The sequence below is a fragment of the Chrysemys picta genome, chromosome 2 (assembly GCF_011386835.1).
Source record: "Chrysemys picta bellii isolate R12L10 chromosome 2, ASM1138683v2, whole genome shotgun sequence".
Taxonomy (NCBI): Eukaryota; Metazoa; Chordata; order Testudines; family Emydidae; genus Chrysemys; species Chrysemys picta.
The window spans coordinates 82601216-82619710 of NC_088792.1; the positions used below are offsets into that span (position 1 = coordinate 82601216).

General features: G+C 39.4%; 1 protein-coding gene across 7 annotated transcripts in view; it reads right to left on the reverse strand.

Moving 5' to 3' along the window:
• Positions 1–18495, reverse strand: part of CPNE4 (copine 4) — a 326914-nt gene that overhangs the window by 247184 nt on the left and 61235 nt on the right. For all 7 annotated transcript variants that reach the window (XM_065583639.1, XM_065583641.1, XM_008171356.4 and 4 more), the window contains one exon: positions 2740–2927. In XM_065583639.1, coding sequence (XP_065439711.1) covers positions 2740–2919 — 180 coding nt within the window. In that variant the 5' untranslated portion in view covers positions 2920–2927. The remainder of the gene's footprint in view (positions 1–2739; positions 2928–18495) is intronic.

An 18495-nucleotide genomic window follows, 5' to 3' on the forward strand; every position in this document is an offset into this window, starting at 1 on the left:
ATATAGAGTGATACTTGGCACACAGTGCAATGGCCATGAATAAGGTATGCAGATGATGGACTGGGCATCAAGAGACTTGGTGTTTATTCCCACCTCTGTTTCTGACTTGCCCTATAATCTTGGGCACTTCACTTCACCTCTCTGCACCTCTATTTCCCCTCCTACCTGTTGTCTGCCTTGTCTGTTTCGGTTGTAGTCCCTACCCTGGAAAGCTTCTCTCGTATGATGTGTACGTCTTCACTGGAGGAAAAAAGTGTTCTTATCTCATCTTACCTAACTTGGGTTAAACTAGTACTGAAGGCTTGGCTGGTAATTTGGGTTAGCAGCTCAAGTTAAAGCCTATAGGGAGCTGGGGAGCCTATGTCTTTGCTGCTGTTTTAATTCCCATTACCTAACCCAGGTTAAGAGCACATCTTTTTCTGCAGTGAAGACACACCCTATGTGATTGTATAGTGCCTAGCACAGGGGTCGGCAACCTTCCAGTTTGACTGTGAACCACTGATAACTAACTACTCTCAGGGAATGGTTTTCCAGTTTTGCACCCACCTTATAGTAGCTCCATTTAGATTGTATTTCCCTAGTTTGTTTATGAGGTCGTGTGAGACAATATCAAAAGCCTTACCATTTTACCATGTTCACAACTCTCTTGCATTTGCTTTCCATAAAGACTCATATATTTGAACTTTATGAGCACAAATACTCATGAAAGATAAATGCTTTAGCTCAAATAATCACATAGTTGAATTTTAAACAGTACGTTCAGTTGTGAAATTCACAATTTGCATTATGCCGGCTAGCTGCATAAGTCACATTTATTTTTGTTTCTTGTTTGGATGATTTATGTCCTAACCAACATAGCATGAATTGGGATTACAACTAAATATACACAATGCTGTGTTGGTTAGTTAAATTCATTTATTTAAATTACTACATAAACTGTAGTCAAAGTTTAAAACTCAAACCATGTCTACACCAAGAATTCTTCCTTTTAGAAATTCACAAATAATTAGGGTGACCAGATCACCAAAGTCAAATATCGGGACGCGGAGGAGGGAGGGTGACGCGGGGGGGGGGGGGGGGGGGGGGAGGCCAAAAAAAAAACCGTCTGCTCACCCTACAAATAATTGACAACAAATACATTCAAGAATTTCACATTCTGTTCACAGACAATACAAATCAGAAAGAAAAGGTGAAGTTTGCCAAATTATTTGTTGCAATCTATTCACTTAGCTCGATTACACACCACATACTAATCTTTAGCATCAGGAGATTTTGGAGATTTTGCTAAATAATTAAACTTCTAGTATATGTTTCCATTTCTATTTGCAAAGCATGTGTCTTATTCTGAATTATCAATCACATGACACCTATTTTGCGATTAAGACTATAGATTTGGGCGAGGGCAGAGACAGATTTAATTTAAAAAGTCAGTTTGCAACTTTTGGGATTGCCTGCTGATTGAACATGACAGAGTTCATCCCCATCTAACATGGCTTTCATTCTTATGCTGCATTGACAAAATGCATGAAGCTTTTTCTCTATCATTTTTCATCTCTATAAAATGGCGCAGAGCTGGATTTTAATGCAGTAAAAGATGAGGAAAAATAATTTCATATACGTCATGTGCACACACACACAAAGTGACTCGGAAACTTCATTAATAACAAAGAGAGCTGTTGGTTTTTTTAGCCATCTATCAGGCCTCATGCTAGCTACAACAACACTGCAAGTCAGCAATATGTGAAAAGAAGATCTTGTGAAAAAAGAACTCATTTGTAATATCCAGCTTTAACGCTTTAATTGTGTTGACTAATTATTTGTTGTATAACCTCCACCACTTATTGAAAATGACAACTAGAATAAGGCTTCAAAGCCTCAGGCATAATCTTATTATAAGAATTGTCTCATTCTTAAATCATTCTAATCTATGTTACCGTGAAGGATCAGGAGAATCAAAGAGGAATCCTCAAGCAGGCACAAGAGGGAGTACTTTTTAAAAATAAAATCTCTGATATTTCATTATAAATATCACTTACGTGGGAGATTTTCTGAGGCAGAAATGGCAGAGAGGCATCCCACAGACTTATTATGAAGCAGTGGAAACAGTGAGTAATGAAGAATTTATTTGGGAATTGGCTGGATTCCTAAGCTATTAATTTACAAACTGTTTAATGTTTGTTGGGGCTTTTCTGCCTTTTTTTGTAATAAAGATGCAGAATTTTGAAAGAAAGTATAATTTTTGCTTATTATGTGGTCTCGATTGAAACACTTTTCATCTTAAAAAAACAAGTTTGTTTTTGTTTGTTTTTTTGGCCAGGGAGGGGAATAGTTATACGACCCTGACTTCTTATCTAGGCTCCAGACAGGGAAAATCCAAAGAATTCTTTAAGGGCTTGATAAAGTCAATGAAAAAACTCCCATTGACTTCAGTGGGCTTTGCATCAGGCTTAAATGATTACATCTATCTAGAATTGTTGCATGCAGGATTGTTGTAGCTGTGTTGATCCAAGGATATTAGAGAGAACAGGTGAGTGAGGTAATATTTTTTATTGGACCAACTTCTGTTGGTGAGAGAGCTCTGTGTAAGCTTGGTCAGAAGTTGGTCCAATAAAAGATATTACCTCACCCATCTTGTCGCTCTTACAGCTATCTAGCGCATTCATCACCATAGTACTTAACTTGAACTCTACTGTAGTACCCCAGAGCATCAAGTTCATAAGCATTTTATTGGCCACTTACCTCAAACCACTGCCCATGTGACTGCATTTTCAGGATGACACAGGGATCTGGCTTGGAAAGGGCATCCCGGTCTGATATGCCTTTGCATGCAACTCGCAGCTCTACTTTAGTCAGGCATGGGCTGCTAAAGATTCCCAGGGTATTTGCTGCTGATTCATAGATGTTGCTCATTTTCTGCATTCTCTGTTCTGTGAAGAGAGAAATGGGTTGATCAAAAACAATTTATCCACAGTGCAATCCTTCTGTTCACATGGAAGCCGATCCAATTCTGTGCTGTGCAAAAAAAAAAAAAAAAAAAAGACTTCCAATTTTATCATGGGTGAGATTCATAGCAAAGTCAAATGAAAATTTCTAGAGTTTTTCTAGACCCTGGAAGATGTCTAAATATAGAATAATAAATAACCTACAAAACTATCAAACTTTCACATTTATAAATTATTAGGCATGATTATTATGGTAGTGCCTAAAGGACAACCAAGAATGTGGCTCTATTGTGCTAGGCACTGTGCAAACACAGATGGTCCTGTGCGGAAGAGCTTATAGTCTAAATAGACAAGACAGACATAGGGTGAGGGAAAGAGGTAGGACATACCAGCAAACTGTACAACATGATGGCACCAAACAGCATATTAGTTCCAGAGTTTATTTTGGGTTATGTGTGTTTGGTTAGGTGGGTATTAGCTAAATGGAAAGAAAAGTGAAGGGTAGGAGTGTGAGGGGACAGAGTGATGGAGGTGCAAGTATGGAATGAAACTGTGGTGAAGAGACTGTGAGGAAGGGGAATGGGAAGGGTTGAAGCAAATAGTCAGTCAGTACAGGGCAGAGAAAGTCCAGTCAAAACATAAATCAGATGGAGCCAAACTGAAACCCATCACCCTTACCCCAGGACTTTGGGAAGCTTCAGATCTGAAACTTAACTTCACAATTTTCAACCATCTCTATTTACAGCTGTATTTCTGCCCTTTTTAATACATAGCAGCACATTTCCCCAGGCTGAAGGGCTCATTGGATGTAATTCTGAACATGCCCTCAGAGTCCCTCTATTCAAACCAATACAACATTTTAATTAAATGAGTTTAGCCGTCCTTAGCTCAGTCTCCACTTGGCTGTAGGTCGCTTAACAAAAGGTGTGTATTCACTTTAGTACTTCCACATAACCCTACAAAGGGAAAGCCCCTACCATAAAGACGCGACAGTACACATAAAACCTGAATTATATTTACTCTCTACTTCCCATCTTCCTCGCTACAGAGCATAATCTCCACAGGTCAGTGTTATATTTATGGCACAGGCAGCAGAGCAAAAGAATGTATATGGGCAAGTCTCATCATTATGGATTGTACGCTCTTCGGGTTGGGAACCATGTCTTAAGAGCTTGTACAGTGCCTGAAAAAATGGGGTCTAAGGGCACTAGCTTAATACAAACAATTAAACAACTATCACCACCCATATTGCAGCTCAAGCTTTTGTTGCCCACAGTATAACAATGAAGCAGTGGCATCAAAACTGATGTGATCTGTTGTGCCAATAAGGAATATTGGACCATTTTAGTTCAGTCATGTCATGTCTGAACTTCACAGATTAATTTGACCTCTCAAATCTGATTCCTCTAATATGTGGCTTGCTATTGTTCAGGTCCCTCCCCCCGCCCCCCAAGATAAGAGCTATAAACGAGTAATTTCACACTCTGCTAGAGAGCAGGATTAACATTATCAGATTATCAATCTGTTTTCTGTGCTCTCTTGAAATCCTCCTCGCTGCCCTCCATGCAACACCCCTATTTTCAGAGGTTCATGTCTGTGGAGAATTGTTTTGATAAAAGCTAACATTTGGTAATTTGGGAAGGAAATTAAAATTGTCCTTTCATTCAGAGTTCAAAAACAATCTGAGCACATCCACAGTATCACCATTAATCTAAAAAGGCACAATTAGTTCAGAAACTTTCAACATTCACAATGAGGAGAGGACAATGACAAGTCAATGCAGAACTTTGAAAGAACGCAGATTAAATTTAGGAACACATGTCCAACTGATGAAGCAGAACTCTCTCTCTCTCACTAATGACAGATGTGTGTTGTCTATCTACTACAATTCCTCAAATCATTTTCTATCCTCGTCATGGGCAAAAAACTAATCTTTTCATTTCACTGGCTGTTCCAAAATACTGGGGGTGAGGGGTGGAATTCAGTTTAGGTCAAACGAAATTCAAAAACTGAAAAACTTCAATGGATTTGAAAAAAAATCTATTTCAGGTCAAACAAAACATGTTTAAATTTGACCCAAAATGGATTTTTTTTGTGTGTGCATTTGTAAAGGGCTAGATAGCAGCAGTGGCTTCCCCTAAAAGCCTTAGCCCAGTGGTTAGAACATTCAGCAGGGATGTGGGAGACCTAGGTTCAATTCCCCCTTCTGTCTGAGAACATGAATAGATTTGAAGTTGGATCTCCCACCTTGCAAGACAGTACCCTGACAGGTGTCTCTATCTCTGGTGTTGAAGCTGTTCCTCTTTGTATAAATAGCCATTGAAGCAGGGAGTTGAATTTTGAACTCCCACACTCTAGGTGAGTACTCTAACCACCCGGGCTAAAGAGTGATTTCACACCTCTTTCCCTGGCCCAGTGATTACTCCTTTTTGTTATGAATGACTATGAAATGTGTTTGTTTATTGTGTTAGTTTTACTGAAACTATTTGGCTAATTTGTGTCAAATACCTGAATAGTTTTGGGTCAACTGAAACTACATTTTTGGTTGAAAAATATTCACCCAGTTCTAGTTACAACCCAATGACCCAATAACCTACTAAATGGTTACCTGTCTTTTGCAAGTCTCTGGGTCCTATGTGCTTCTAAGTCAACTGGGTCTGGGTAGAATCTAGTCACTGTTTCTAGCTCTGGGTCTTTAATGCACACTCCTAGCCTTAGACTTCTTGCCTGATACCCTTTCTTGGAACATGGGTGCCAGCACTCAGCTACCCTAGACTCCAAAATCAGTGTCTGGGACTCCCAGTCTCTTCAAAGGCTCCCGCAGAGACCCGCTTTTGCTGTGAGCCCTCTGTTCCTTCTAGAAGCCCAATGTGGTCGGAATGGAGTCTTAGCAAAGGAATATCTTAACCACAATCACTTTCCTCTTAAAAATCACTTAATGTTACAGCTCTTTGAAAAAACAACAGAAGTCCTGAGATGCACTTTTCCCTGGTCTGATCTCACCCCATCTGTGTGTCTGAGGTTGGTCAACATTTCAGGCCTGGTGGAATCCATCCTTCCCATTCTCCCCTGAACATCCTGCATGTGGCAATGCTCGGCTCCCCACTGCCTAGCGTGGCACCCCTTCTTAAGTAGTCTCGGTCTTCTTTTGCCATGTGCTTAGCTGGAAATCTCTAATCCCTTCCCCCAGTCAGGCTTGTCACACTGTATAGAAAACCCATTGTTCCATAGGGGTCTGCCAGTAGATAAAAGTCATTCAAGGCTATTAACCCCAGATTGCTGCCTTGATAGCTTCTCTGTGGTAGTCCTCCAAAGAGGGATAAAGTGCCTTTCCTGGGCAGGGCAGCTGCCTAGAATGCACTTCAATAAAGTGCCTTGGGTAAATTAAGACCTGTGTTCAGCACATAATCCAAAATGGAGTTCACAATTTGATACACACATATCCCAAAGTCATGATTGGGGGGGGGGGACTGTGACATGTGACAGTATGAGTAATTAAAGCTCTAGTTCAGGAAAGTCTTAAATATGTGCTTAAGTCTCTCCCTATTCAAGAACCGCATGCTTAAGTCAAGCAGCATGCCACAAAATACCACAACCCAAACTGCAAAATATGGCAGAACACATTGTTCAAATTTATAGCATCTTCTGGTCTATATTTAATTTGTCATTACAACCATCTTAGACAGGGTCTGAGAACAACACATGTTTAAATGCTGTTGTGAATAGGGATCTAAAGAAATTAATATAGCTGACCTTTAAAGGTGAACTATAGGTGACATTTTAAGAGTTTGGTTTGGATAGCACCCAAAAATTTGGAGTATGGATGGGCTTATTAAAGTGTGTCTAATTTTGACCCCCCCTGGAATGTTATATACGTAACTCTGACTAGCACAGATACCCTAAAATGGTTGTAATCACAAATTACAAGTACACCAGCAATAGTATAAACTTAACCAATATATTCTGCAATTTATTGCCGTGTGGATTATATCATTGTGTGGGATGCTTCTCAGTTAAGTGAAAGGCATATCAAAAGCTGACTTGCATAGCTGTGGTTTGAAAACAACAAGAGGGGGTGGACCAGAGACTCACACGGTCACCCCTATTCTGAAGCATTCAAACAAGCCCAAAAATTTGTGAACCACTACTTTGAAGGAAAAAGATCTCTAGAAGGTATGCTGTTGAGGTCTGGTAGATCAACTACACACCCCATCAGACACTTGGAACAAGTACTACCAAAACCAAAAATCCAAAACAACATGCAGTAACTTTTAAAAAGATATTAAAGCTGTGAGTAACTAACAGAGTCAGTAAAATCTATCATATGGCTAAAAATTACATGAAAAATCATGGCCACAGTGAAGTCAACTGGCGTTTTGCCACTGACTTCCAGGACTCTCTATTTCTTATGTATCCTTGTTCTATCCCACACAAGCTTCAGTCAGCTATGGCTGAGAGAAGACTGAGGGGGAGATTTTCAAAGGCACAAACAGCAGTTAGATGGCTAACTCCCACTGAAAATCAAGTGGAGTTTGCCAGCAAACTGCCACTTGTGCCTTTGAAAATCTCTGTGTGCCCCTGTAACCCAAACTCATTCAGGAAGTTCTGCAACAATCTCATCCACTACATTTCAAGATATTTTTATTCCTCCACTATTTCAGTATTTAAATTGGTTTGAAAACCAGGTTAATTTTACATCATACACATTTTACATCACTACTGCACAAAGGATGAAATTTCAGTAATCAGTTGATGATGATTAATGATTAACTTAAACCAGATGACTTCAAAACTAGCGAGAAAAAAATCCTGAGAGTAAGAGATGTATTTTTCCTCCTCCCCCAGCAATCATAGGCTGTTTTTTCTGAATGGTGAGTAACTATAAAGTTATATCCCTTTTTAATACTGCAGCCTTTTCCTCAGTTCTTACAAGTACTAAATTTATCAACGAAAAAGATCAAGTTGCAGCCTTATTCTTTTGTTCCATTATATTCTTCTCTTTATATAATCACCAGTTTGGGTTGCTCTACTGATGTCATGTTACCAGGAAACGGGGGACTCATAAAATAGATTTTGAGCCTACAATATGTGGCTAAAAAAAGTATTATTTTTATGGTTCACTTAGAAGTTAGCCTATTATGCAATCTAAGAGTCAATTATACAGATATATCCTTGATAGAGGAATAAATTAGAGTATTCATTTTTGCTTGCTACACAATCTTCTCTCTTTGCTTCATTAGTACTTCATTATTCCTTCAAAGTTTATATGGTTTTTGTTCACTGATGAACAGCTACCTTTGAGGGGGAGAGATGGAGTGGATACAAAAGACAAGTGGACTAAGTGGGATGTGAAAGTACCCTCTAGGGTCACATCATGCTGAATTTTTTTGTTCACTGCCATATTCATTCTATTTCATTCCTCTGATGAGGAGTAAAATGGTGGCTTAGTCAGTAATATGTTGCCAATATTTCAACCCAGGACATCCATATGGATTTTCCTCATTAGCCAGTGATAAACCACATGGACCCAGTAGAGGGGAAATGCAGGTGAAAGGCGTGGAGAATTTCTTTATAAATTTTTCTATGTAAACATAATTTCTGCCTCTGAGGAAAAAGTCAACACCAACTGGCAAACAAACTTACTGATATATTTACCAGTATATGGAACTGTATTATACTAGAAATGTTTACACTTTACATGTTCCAGAAAATATACTGAGTATATTGATAGCATAGGACAGGGTTTAGCTTGTTCAATTTGAAATCAGGAAAGCAGGGGAGACAGTGAGGATCTTGGAGCATGGGTTAAGTTTCCCCCTCAAGAATTATTTTGAAAATACCCAACATCTGGTACAATCAAATGCATTCTAGGAGACAACAATTTGTTCTTTAGAAATAGATTAATGAGCGCTGGGGATAAGTCATCACTGGCAGGGATGATTAAGTAGTCAGGCCCAGATCCACAAAGGTATTTAGGTACCTAAATTCCAGACTTAGGTGCCTAAGTCTTGTGTTTAGGTGCTTAAATTCCAGTTTTGTCTCAATGAGATCCATAAAAACTCCTACCAAACCCTATAGGTACCTAAACTCACTCAGCACTTAAGTTTTTAGAGTAAAGGTTTCCTAGGCACCTATGTTTCAGACTCTGGGCATGTGCACTGCTGCCTTTCTCCAGGTGTCTGGACACCTATCTCCCAGCTAAGTCCCAAAGCAATTCATGAGCTTGGGGAAGATTGGTGTTCAGACTCCTAACTCACATGCAGGGCCCAATCTGATAGGTGGTCTCTGAACACTTTGACCACATCGTGTCCCATTCAAAATCCAGGGAGGGGAATGTGGTGGTAGTACTGCCCACCTTATAACTTTTAGCCTAGAGCTTAGAGCACTGGCCTGGGATATGCCCAATGACTATTCCACTGTAGATAAATGCTTAAATAGACATTGGGCCAGAAAGAGAGAGAGACAGATACTCTGTAGCCAGTAGTTAGAGTACACACCTGGGAGGTAGGAGACACCAGGTCCAACATCCCATCTCCAAATCACTCTTTCAGTATTTATCCAAAGTGGAACAGCTTAAAACAGGATAGCTTGAGGGAACCCAACATCAGAATATCCCATAGCTCAGTGGTTAGAGCACTCCCCAGAGAGATGGGACACCCCTGTTCAAATGCCTTCTCCCCCTCCAGCAGAAAGGAGGGATTGGAAGCTAGGTCTCCCACAAACCAGGTGAGCACTCTAACCACTGGGCTAAAAGTTATAAGGTGAGAAGCACGTCCTCCTTCAGCCGTTTTGCATGGAGCAAGGCAGCTGCCTAACTCATTCCCTCACAAAGTGGCTTAGGTGCCTAAGCTGCCTGACTTCAGGCAGCTGGTTCCCATTCGTAGATCTCTAGCAGAGATAGACACTTAAGTATTACTTTGTCATTTGGGCTACAGGAAGGTGCCTATCTCCAAGAGAAGGGTGGGGATTAACACACACACCTCTGTTTGGCTTCTTCCATTCGATAGCTAAGGCAGCTCCACACCCATGCTGGCATTTGTGGATGGTATTCTATGGTGCTTCTCTCTCCCCATTAACTGTATAGGGAGCCTAGGATCCTAACTCATCTTGGAAGATCACCGTATTGTTCCTATGATTTTCTAGGCACTTAAAAGTTAGGTGCCATGATGCTCAGTGTTGCAACACCTAAGTATCTTTGTGGGTCCCACTCCAACTGCTTAGATTGAAAGCTCTTTTTGTTCTGTGTTTGTACAGCACCAAGCATAATGAGCCTGGTTTATGACTAGAGCTGCTAGGTGCTACGGTCACAGATAATAAGTAATAACAGAGAGGCAGTGAACTCTTATCAGATCACCTCAACCTTTCCTTCAACTGTGCGGGGACATTTTTTAAGTGGGACTTCCAAGAATCCTCTTTCTGGTGTACGCAGCTTCAAGTAGTGTGGTAATTGTGTATACTCCAGTTTTAAAGGTGCTGTAATCATTCTGGATGTAGAGTTCAAACAATCTTGGCAGCTGCAGCTGGAATTGGTTGGATGCTGAATCTCAAAAAGTGGGGCTGATATAGCTTCTAGGCTAAGGGCCTTCTGACTGTAGTCCTGATGCGAAGTCCACAGCAGTCTTTTCACTGACTTAAACGGGCTTTTAATCAAGCCCTGTGTTACATTGATTATACTGTTACATTGTTTTTTGTGGTTAATTTTATCCAGCTAGAGTCACTGTAGTTAAATTAAAAGGCAATATTGACTGACTGGATTTTGAGAGACATACCGCCTTGCTGCAAATCAGTGGTTTTTAGATGCTTTTATATCACAGTAAATAAGGTTGAGCTCATATTCTGAATATTAACACGTACATCCATTCTTAAATATATGCCATACAACAAGATGAATTATTGGCTTTAGGTCAAGTTCTGTTCTCAGATATGCATGGACAGCTCATTGAATTTGATGGGAAATGTGTGCTGTATAGGAGAGAAAATGGGTCTTTTTATACTGTTGCACACCTTAATATCACCATGAAGTAACCATTTATATGGAATCATGGCTCCTTTTATCTTGGTTTTAAAGATTAATAAAGTAGTTAGGTTAAAAATAAATAATCAATTCAAATTTTTACCCAAAATGAGGACCAATCTTCAACCAAATTCTCTTTCTAACTGAATGTGAACTAGCAAATTTAGGACCTGTAAATCACATCCCTGCAGTTCCATCAGTGATATTAATGGCAGACACTGTAGCGTTCACAAACTTGGGTGCTTTTACCACCAGGTCATCTAATCCCATTGACCAGAGTTAATTTAGGTACCTAAATCTATATTGAAATAAATGGGAACTGCAGGTGCTCAGCACTTCTGAAGACCAGGCCACTGATTTATTATCTATTAAGATGCCTAAAGTTAAGCACCCAAGTTTAAAAACATTGGCCTGGCTATATATCTGGAGTACATTGAAAACTAAATGTGTCTTTGTCCCCCTCTAGCATCTGGATAACCTAAAGAGGTCTATGCATCTACTAATGCCTTCAAGCTAAAGCTCAAGTAATAGCTGCTCATGCCTTTAGATCCCCATAGAGCACCTGACCAGGTCAACTGCTGGAGCTTCAGGGATTGAAACCTGGGAACTATGGATCTTAATGCATGAGCCTTATTGCTTGGAGTAAAGGGCCAGATCTATAAGTTTGAAGTCAATAATAAATTCCTAAAACTTGATGTGGTTTAGTCATTAGAGGTGGGACAGAGAGAGAGTTGATTAGTGTGCTATGCTAGCAACCAAAATGACACCATTTAACATTCCAGAAAATGGCTTGCAAGGTAGATTAAAATATCTATTGATGTGTCATGCACTCAATTCAAAGCTATGTGTATAGTGCACCACAAAATTATAACAGGACTTTCAGTTTATCATGAAATAAGTTCAAAATATTTATCTGAAGCCAACCTTTATATTTTCCTCTGCCCTTTCTGCCTCATTCTGCCCTCCTACACATGCAAAACAAGTGGGAATTTGTATCTGCAGCTGTCTAGGCTAAGTGCAGAGGGACTGCTTCCCAACAGCATCTTGGCATAAGCAAGCAGAGAAATATACATAGTCTGCCTTGAGTTCAGTTCCGTGGATGTACTGAACGTAAGCTAACAAATGGGCGGAGAATGGGAAAGATACTGAGATAAAAGGAGCTCACTGATGTGTCCTGCATTTTGAAACTGGGTTTGATATTTAGAAACCTATACTCCAGACCAAAGGACAAGCAGATGGATTTAGAGTTTTGATGTTTCCTGCCACCATATGTTGAGGGTTGTATTCTGAATCATTTGTTTTACTGGCATCCTGGAAGTGAAGAAGAGGAATCAGAGGGAGCAGGTAGCAGCTGTCTGCTTCTGCATTAGTAAACACAAAGGCTGTGTTTCAAAAACAGCTAAATGACATGTCCAGGCTGTGTAGCAGTGGGGAATACTAATCATGGGGCTGTATGAAATGAAGCCTGTTGATGAAAATCCTTCAAATTAGCACAAGAGCTAAAGGCTCTAAAAGTTGCCCTGGTAACTTTTCCCATTTATATATATTTATAACTCATATGCAGTAGACAAGCTTAGCATTCAAAGCATATGAGCAGTTGAACTTCAATTTCTAGATTATTAGGAATTGAAGCTCATTTATCAGTAGAAAGATAGAGACAATGTATGGAAAACAAAGGTCACAATGGAAAGACACCATTGACTTCTGTGGGTTTTGAATCAAGCCCTGGGTGTCTCCACTAGAAGTGATATTAGGACAAGTTGTAGCCAACACAAAAATAGAAACATCCGTCCTTTTATACAGAACCCAATAAGATCAGATCCTTTGTCTTACGTACTATAGTTAGTATACCATATCATCACCTGGCCCTCATGATAATGACAGGAACATTAGGACATGGAAGTCTCCAAAGTGCAGTTAGCAAACACTTCAATGTCGATAATTTGGGGCCTGATCCAAACCCTATTGAAACTTCCCATTGGCTTCAATGGGTTTTGTATCACTTTCTTGGATCCTTCCAGGCTCCTATTGTACTTTCCACTACCATGAGGCCAAGTGGTATAAAGTAGAATAACTGGAAGATACATAAATCCATACATGTTGGATGTAAAGGGAAAGCAATTCAACAAGTTGCTCCAATCTTCTAGTGGGTAAACTTCAGCAGAATATATGTAATCTACTCATTTAGTGGGTTAATATGGCTCAAGTTAGTTATCTTTATTAAAAAAATTAAGTTTGGCAAATATTACACAGACTACTAGTTCTCAGCCTTGTAGGTAGCTACGCCAGTTGCCTGGATTAATGCCTCAGTATTAAAAGTCAGTGCCCATCGCCTCCTGTTCAACTGCCTGACTTCTGTTCTATAGGGAAGCATGAGTTATTTCAAGCCAAATTTTTGTGTACCCGGGCTCCTCTGCATCTTAGAGTATGTGTCGTTGAGGAAGAGATGATCCACCAGCACACTGACTCATTAAGGCCCTGATTTACCAAGATAATTAAGCAAGTGCCAAATTTTGAGCACATGCTTAGTTAGGCACCTGCTTAAGTACCTTGTTGAATCTGGGCCCAAGGTAGGCAGGAAGGAGGGAGGCCAGAGTACTAGCCCTGCTGAAAAGAATAACCAGTACAATCAGAGCCAGTCCTAGGCATAAGCAGACTAAGCAATTGCTTAGGGCCCCGAGAGGCTCAAGGGGGCCCCCTATTAATTATTAGTATGTGTTGTGGGCGGTGAGGCGGGGCACAAATAGTCCTGCTTAGGGCCACCAATGGGCTAGCACCGGCATTGCATGCTACTAATGTGTGCCAGTGATTAGGAATCACTAACAAACCACAGAAACAAAGTCTCCCCTCACTGCACTTGTTAGTTCTCACTGTAATTATCACACAACAGTGCTTTGCACTGCAACTCTTTTAAGAGGATCTGAAAGTGATTCATTAAGATTCATTTTAAAACATACCTCTGTGATGTCCATATAACGGTACCCTTTCACAGGTGAACGAACCAGAGAAGAACAGAGAGGTTAAGAGATTTATTTGTTCATTCTCTCTCATGGTCCTTTTTTTATTGGTTATAATGGGAATGCAAGTCTCCTCTCTCATATATACATAAAGATAATTTTTGTGTGTTTGGTATCAGGCTCTGACGAAAACTCTCACCTGGACTGAAGTCTTATGTAATATATGAATATTAGAAATGCTTTTCAAAAATGCCATATAAAGGATGCTAAAGACAATATTTAGGGGGGGGGCTTACTTTTTACATGCGTGTTAATGCATCCCCCCATTTGTGATTTGTAGTAGCAGCACACACTTCGCCCGTTTGGCTAATCAGCACACTATTCTATTCATTATTTTCTTTTGTGGTCTGGCTAGGAATTAGGTTTTTGAGAGGTTGGGAACCGAGCCAAAGACTCCTGACTTCCAGCCCCTTCTCTAACCACTGCACAAGGCTATTTCCTAAGAGTAGCAGATAATTTACCCTTTACATCCCAGCTCTGATCAACTTCTATATTTATATAAATTGCTACAAAAATTAAAATGAGGTAGTTAATAATGGCAAAATGCAAAGTGTCGACACCAAGTTGAATATAAATTACCATTTAATGAGAGAAGTTGATAGGTTAAGTGGATCCTTCCAAAGGAGAGAAAATGCTGTGAAAAATATTTTTTATCCCTCTTGATTCTTTGTGACTCAAGCAACAATCCAAAAAGATTATTTCAAGTGACAGTTACTGAAAAACTGCAGAAACTCTTCACAAAATGAGCAACAGAAATGAATTCAATAAACAAGGAGGATCAGGAGAATCCTTGATTGTGTTATTGCAAACATCGGACAGCTCTCATACCATAGGTAATTTAGTCTGGCAGAAGGGTAGAAGGTCTCAGAACAAAATGCTGACAGTGTAAATGGAAATATACACACACTGACAATTCAAAAGGACTCATCATAGAAAAAGCTGGTTCAATTACAAGGGTATAAAAGAAAGCCACTGGAAGGAAATTAAGACATCTGATATATGACAAAATAAGGTATAAGAATGTATCACATCTACCTAATACTTTGTTTCACCTAAATGAGAGAAAACCACATGAATAGCTAAGACACTGATCCTGCAAAGAGTTGCGCACATACTTAGTTTTATATGGTGAGAGTAGTCCCATCGAAATCAACAGATTTACTCTCAGTGTGTAATGTCGAGTGTGTTTAAGTTATTTCTATATCAGGGCCTAATGATGTACTTTCCATTACAGATGCAAGCTTAAGATTTCACCTTGTTACCAAAATGTGTAGTAGACACCACTGTGGTCTCTCTCTCTTCTGAACCAATGCAACAGTTGGTTTGACCCTATGCTGTAGTAATCTGTAGAAGTTCAGAAAACTGGAATGTATTAAAATCTAGAGGCAGGAGAAAATTATATTTCAAATAGGTCAGAAAAATCTGAACATCTTTTACAGGGATAAATGCAGACAAACTGGTCGTTTTCTGTAGGAAGACAATAGCAGGTAGAGGTCAGAGATGTATGAACACACTTTCAGCTGGTGGAGTCAGAGGGGACAGAGGGTCACAGGGTCTGGTCCTCCACAGGCTTGGATTTTACAGGTAAACAGTGAAACTCTGATTTACGTTGATTGCACTTGTATCAGGTACTAGATTTACATCGACCTTTCCTGGGGCAAGCTGGTTTACAGCATGCTTTACATGTAGGGAGGGTATTTTAATGCTGTTTATATTATTACTACTGTTCCTCTAGTAGTCAGTGTATAGCTTCTCAGTATTGTTTCTACCTAGGTTCTCATACCACATCATCAGTGTGGTGTTATAACAGGATAGTTGAGTGCATCTTTTTGGGAACATTGTAGGATCCTGGTTGAAAAGAGGTTGACTCATCTGCTGGGATACAAGAACAATAGCTTCCACCAGTAACAACCATTATGCCTTCAAATTCAGTCTTGCTTCCATGACTCTGGTTGTGCAAAATCTTCATTTAAAGTCCAGTATTGCCAACCTCAAACATTCAAAAATCATGAGTCAGGCTCCCCAAAACCATGAGATTTGTAAAAATAATAATAATAATAAAAATGTTGGTGCTCTTTTTATTTGCCTTCTGGTTTCTGAGCCTTTAGTATTCACTTTTCTCTCCAACAATGAGAGCTAGAAATTTACTTTTCAAAAAAATGAAAACTAAGATTTTCACATAACATGAATCCAGGAGCTGGAGCTTTAAGACCAGCACTACTATCACAAGAGTCCTGATAAAATCATGGGAGTTGGCAACACTGAAAATCACATACCTCCTTAACTGACTCGAAGCTCTTGAGAGTCTGCTACATTGCCTTTACAAGCTTCTTCCCGAGGCAGAGGGAATAATAGGGCAGGATCAGAGAGTTCCTGCAGGGAAAACTTTAGGAACCACAAAACTCAGAAGAAAGCTGAGGCTGAGAGATTTCTGTTTTTTTGATATTTACATCATCATTAAAGGCAAACCCATGGAAGATTGACCTTGGACTTTATCCAGTGCTTGTAGTGTCTTTTTGGAAAAGGGTGGAAACTCCACCTGAATATAGAAACAATGTGATATATGAAGTCAGTAATCTACTAGCATGAAATTGGAGATCTATATCCACAGCACCTTCCAAAGTTGTCTTAACATGTGATATATATTTTTAGTGCTTATTACTAATGGTATTTAGATTCTATTTTATTTTTTTCTCTAAAGCTTTCCACTTTAGCCCAATTTCTGTGCTGATTGATTATAGAAGAAAGTATAGAAATGAAGTGATAATCACAGCATTTTAATTAAAAAATTGTGTTTAGGGGAAAATGGTCTTTGTCCCAATAAGTGAGGCCTAGAAGTCTGGCAGAATAGTTCTTCATCTGAAGGTACGTGAAATAATTAAGGATGAGTTACCCTACCATAGTATCATATAGAGGTAAACCTGGAACCTGGAATGAAACCAAAGACCCCCAAACTTCAGCACTTCTTAGGCATATCTCTGCTACCTAACAAACCAAGTTGGGAGTCTTCACAAAAATCTGATACAAAACAATTTAAAAAAAAATAATCTCAACAATGGGAAAAGATGAAGGATCTGATTCTTCACTCCCTTGCTGGTTGCTAAACATTTATATCGGTACAACCTGGGAATAAAATGCTACCAGATTAGGATACTATTTTATACCCACTTTGCAAAGGTATAAATGGCTAAAAAAGAGCAAGGCAAGCAGAGAATGAAGCTCCATATCATAATTCAGCATAATGTAGTAACGGATTGGAAGTTCCTCCTTTACTGGTATTGCAAATGCTAGTTTTACCTGACAGATGGTCATAAGACTGTTGCCTTCAGTTTAAAACTGATCCTACAGCAGAAGATGGCTTCTGCTACTAATCCTAAAAAAAAAGGGGATGTCAAGAATTATACTGGGTGAGATCCTCCCAGTTATATTCTGGCTTCTAGATTTGGAATCACAATAGGGTGGTCATTTACTGCAACCATTCTGTTTGTTTATATGGAATAATAGCATGATAACCCATCACATGCATGCCACTATTTTACAAACATGGTATACTACTAATTTAAAGCTGCACCAATGCCACCATCCTTTCTTGCCTTTCCCCTGGCAGAGAATGTTTTTTTTTTAAATGGCTGATGTGCACTTAAAGATTCTGAGTAGATGAAATTTTCAAAAGAGCCTAAGTGACTTAGTCAACTAAGTCCCATTTTCAAAAGTGAAAGTCATTGAAAGTCAATGGGATTTAGTCTCTTAAGTGCCTAAGTCACTTTTGAAAATGGGAACTAGGAGCCTTAGGTGCTTTTTGAACATTTTACCCTCTATGTTTCTAGGAAAATAAAGTGTTATTGTTGTCAATCTCATAATAGAGACACTGCTGGGAAAGAGAGATACCTCTGAGCCTTTTGGAACATTTCCACAATTGGATTGTCCCTAAAAGTTTTTTTGTAAAGGGAACTGATGAACATATACAGCAGATTTGTTCTTCCTGTGAAATCTGAATGTCACCATCAATCTTTGTTAGCAGCTACCAACAACAAAAGGGTAAAAGAATTCAGCTCTGCTGTTTTGTGCAGTGACTAAATAATGCACCTGAAATTAAGTAAAATCCAATAAGGAGACACGCCATGTTATTGGAAGAAGTTCCATTGCTGACAGCCACACAAATTATTGCACAGAAAGGGCTCTAGATATTGTTGATCTTGACATTAAACACAACGCTCTTTGGTAGGGGAACAGAACATGAAAATTCACATTGAACAATCAACGGCTGTAGGCTCCAGGCAGATAGCACCTTTGCACCTTGTGTGTCTGCTATTTTGATCAGCATTTAAAAGGCAAACAGAAATAAATGGTCAAAAGCTAAATGTCCTAGTGACTGCAGTAGGCTTGATCAAGGTAACTAATAATGCAAGTGCTCCATGAATTTAGATTTTAAAAGCAGTCCTGAGCTCTTTCCCAGATCCTGTAATCACTGTCAAAGTGATTTCCCCTCTACCCCTCCCAGCTGCTTCATAGAAAATCATCA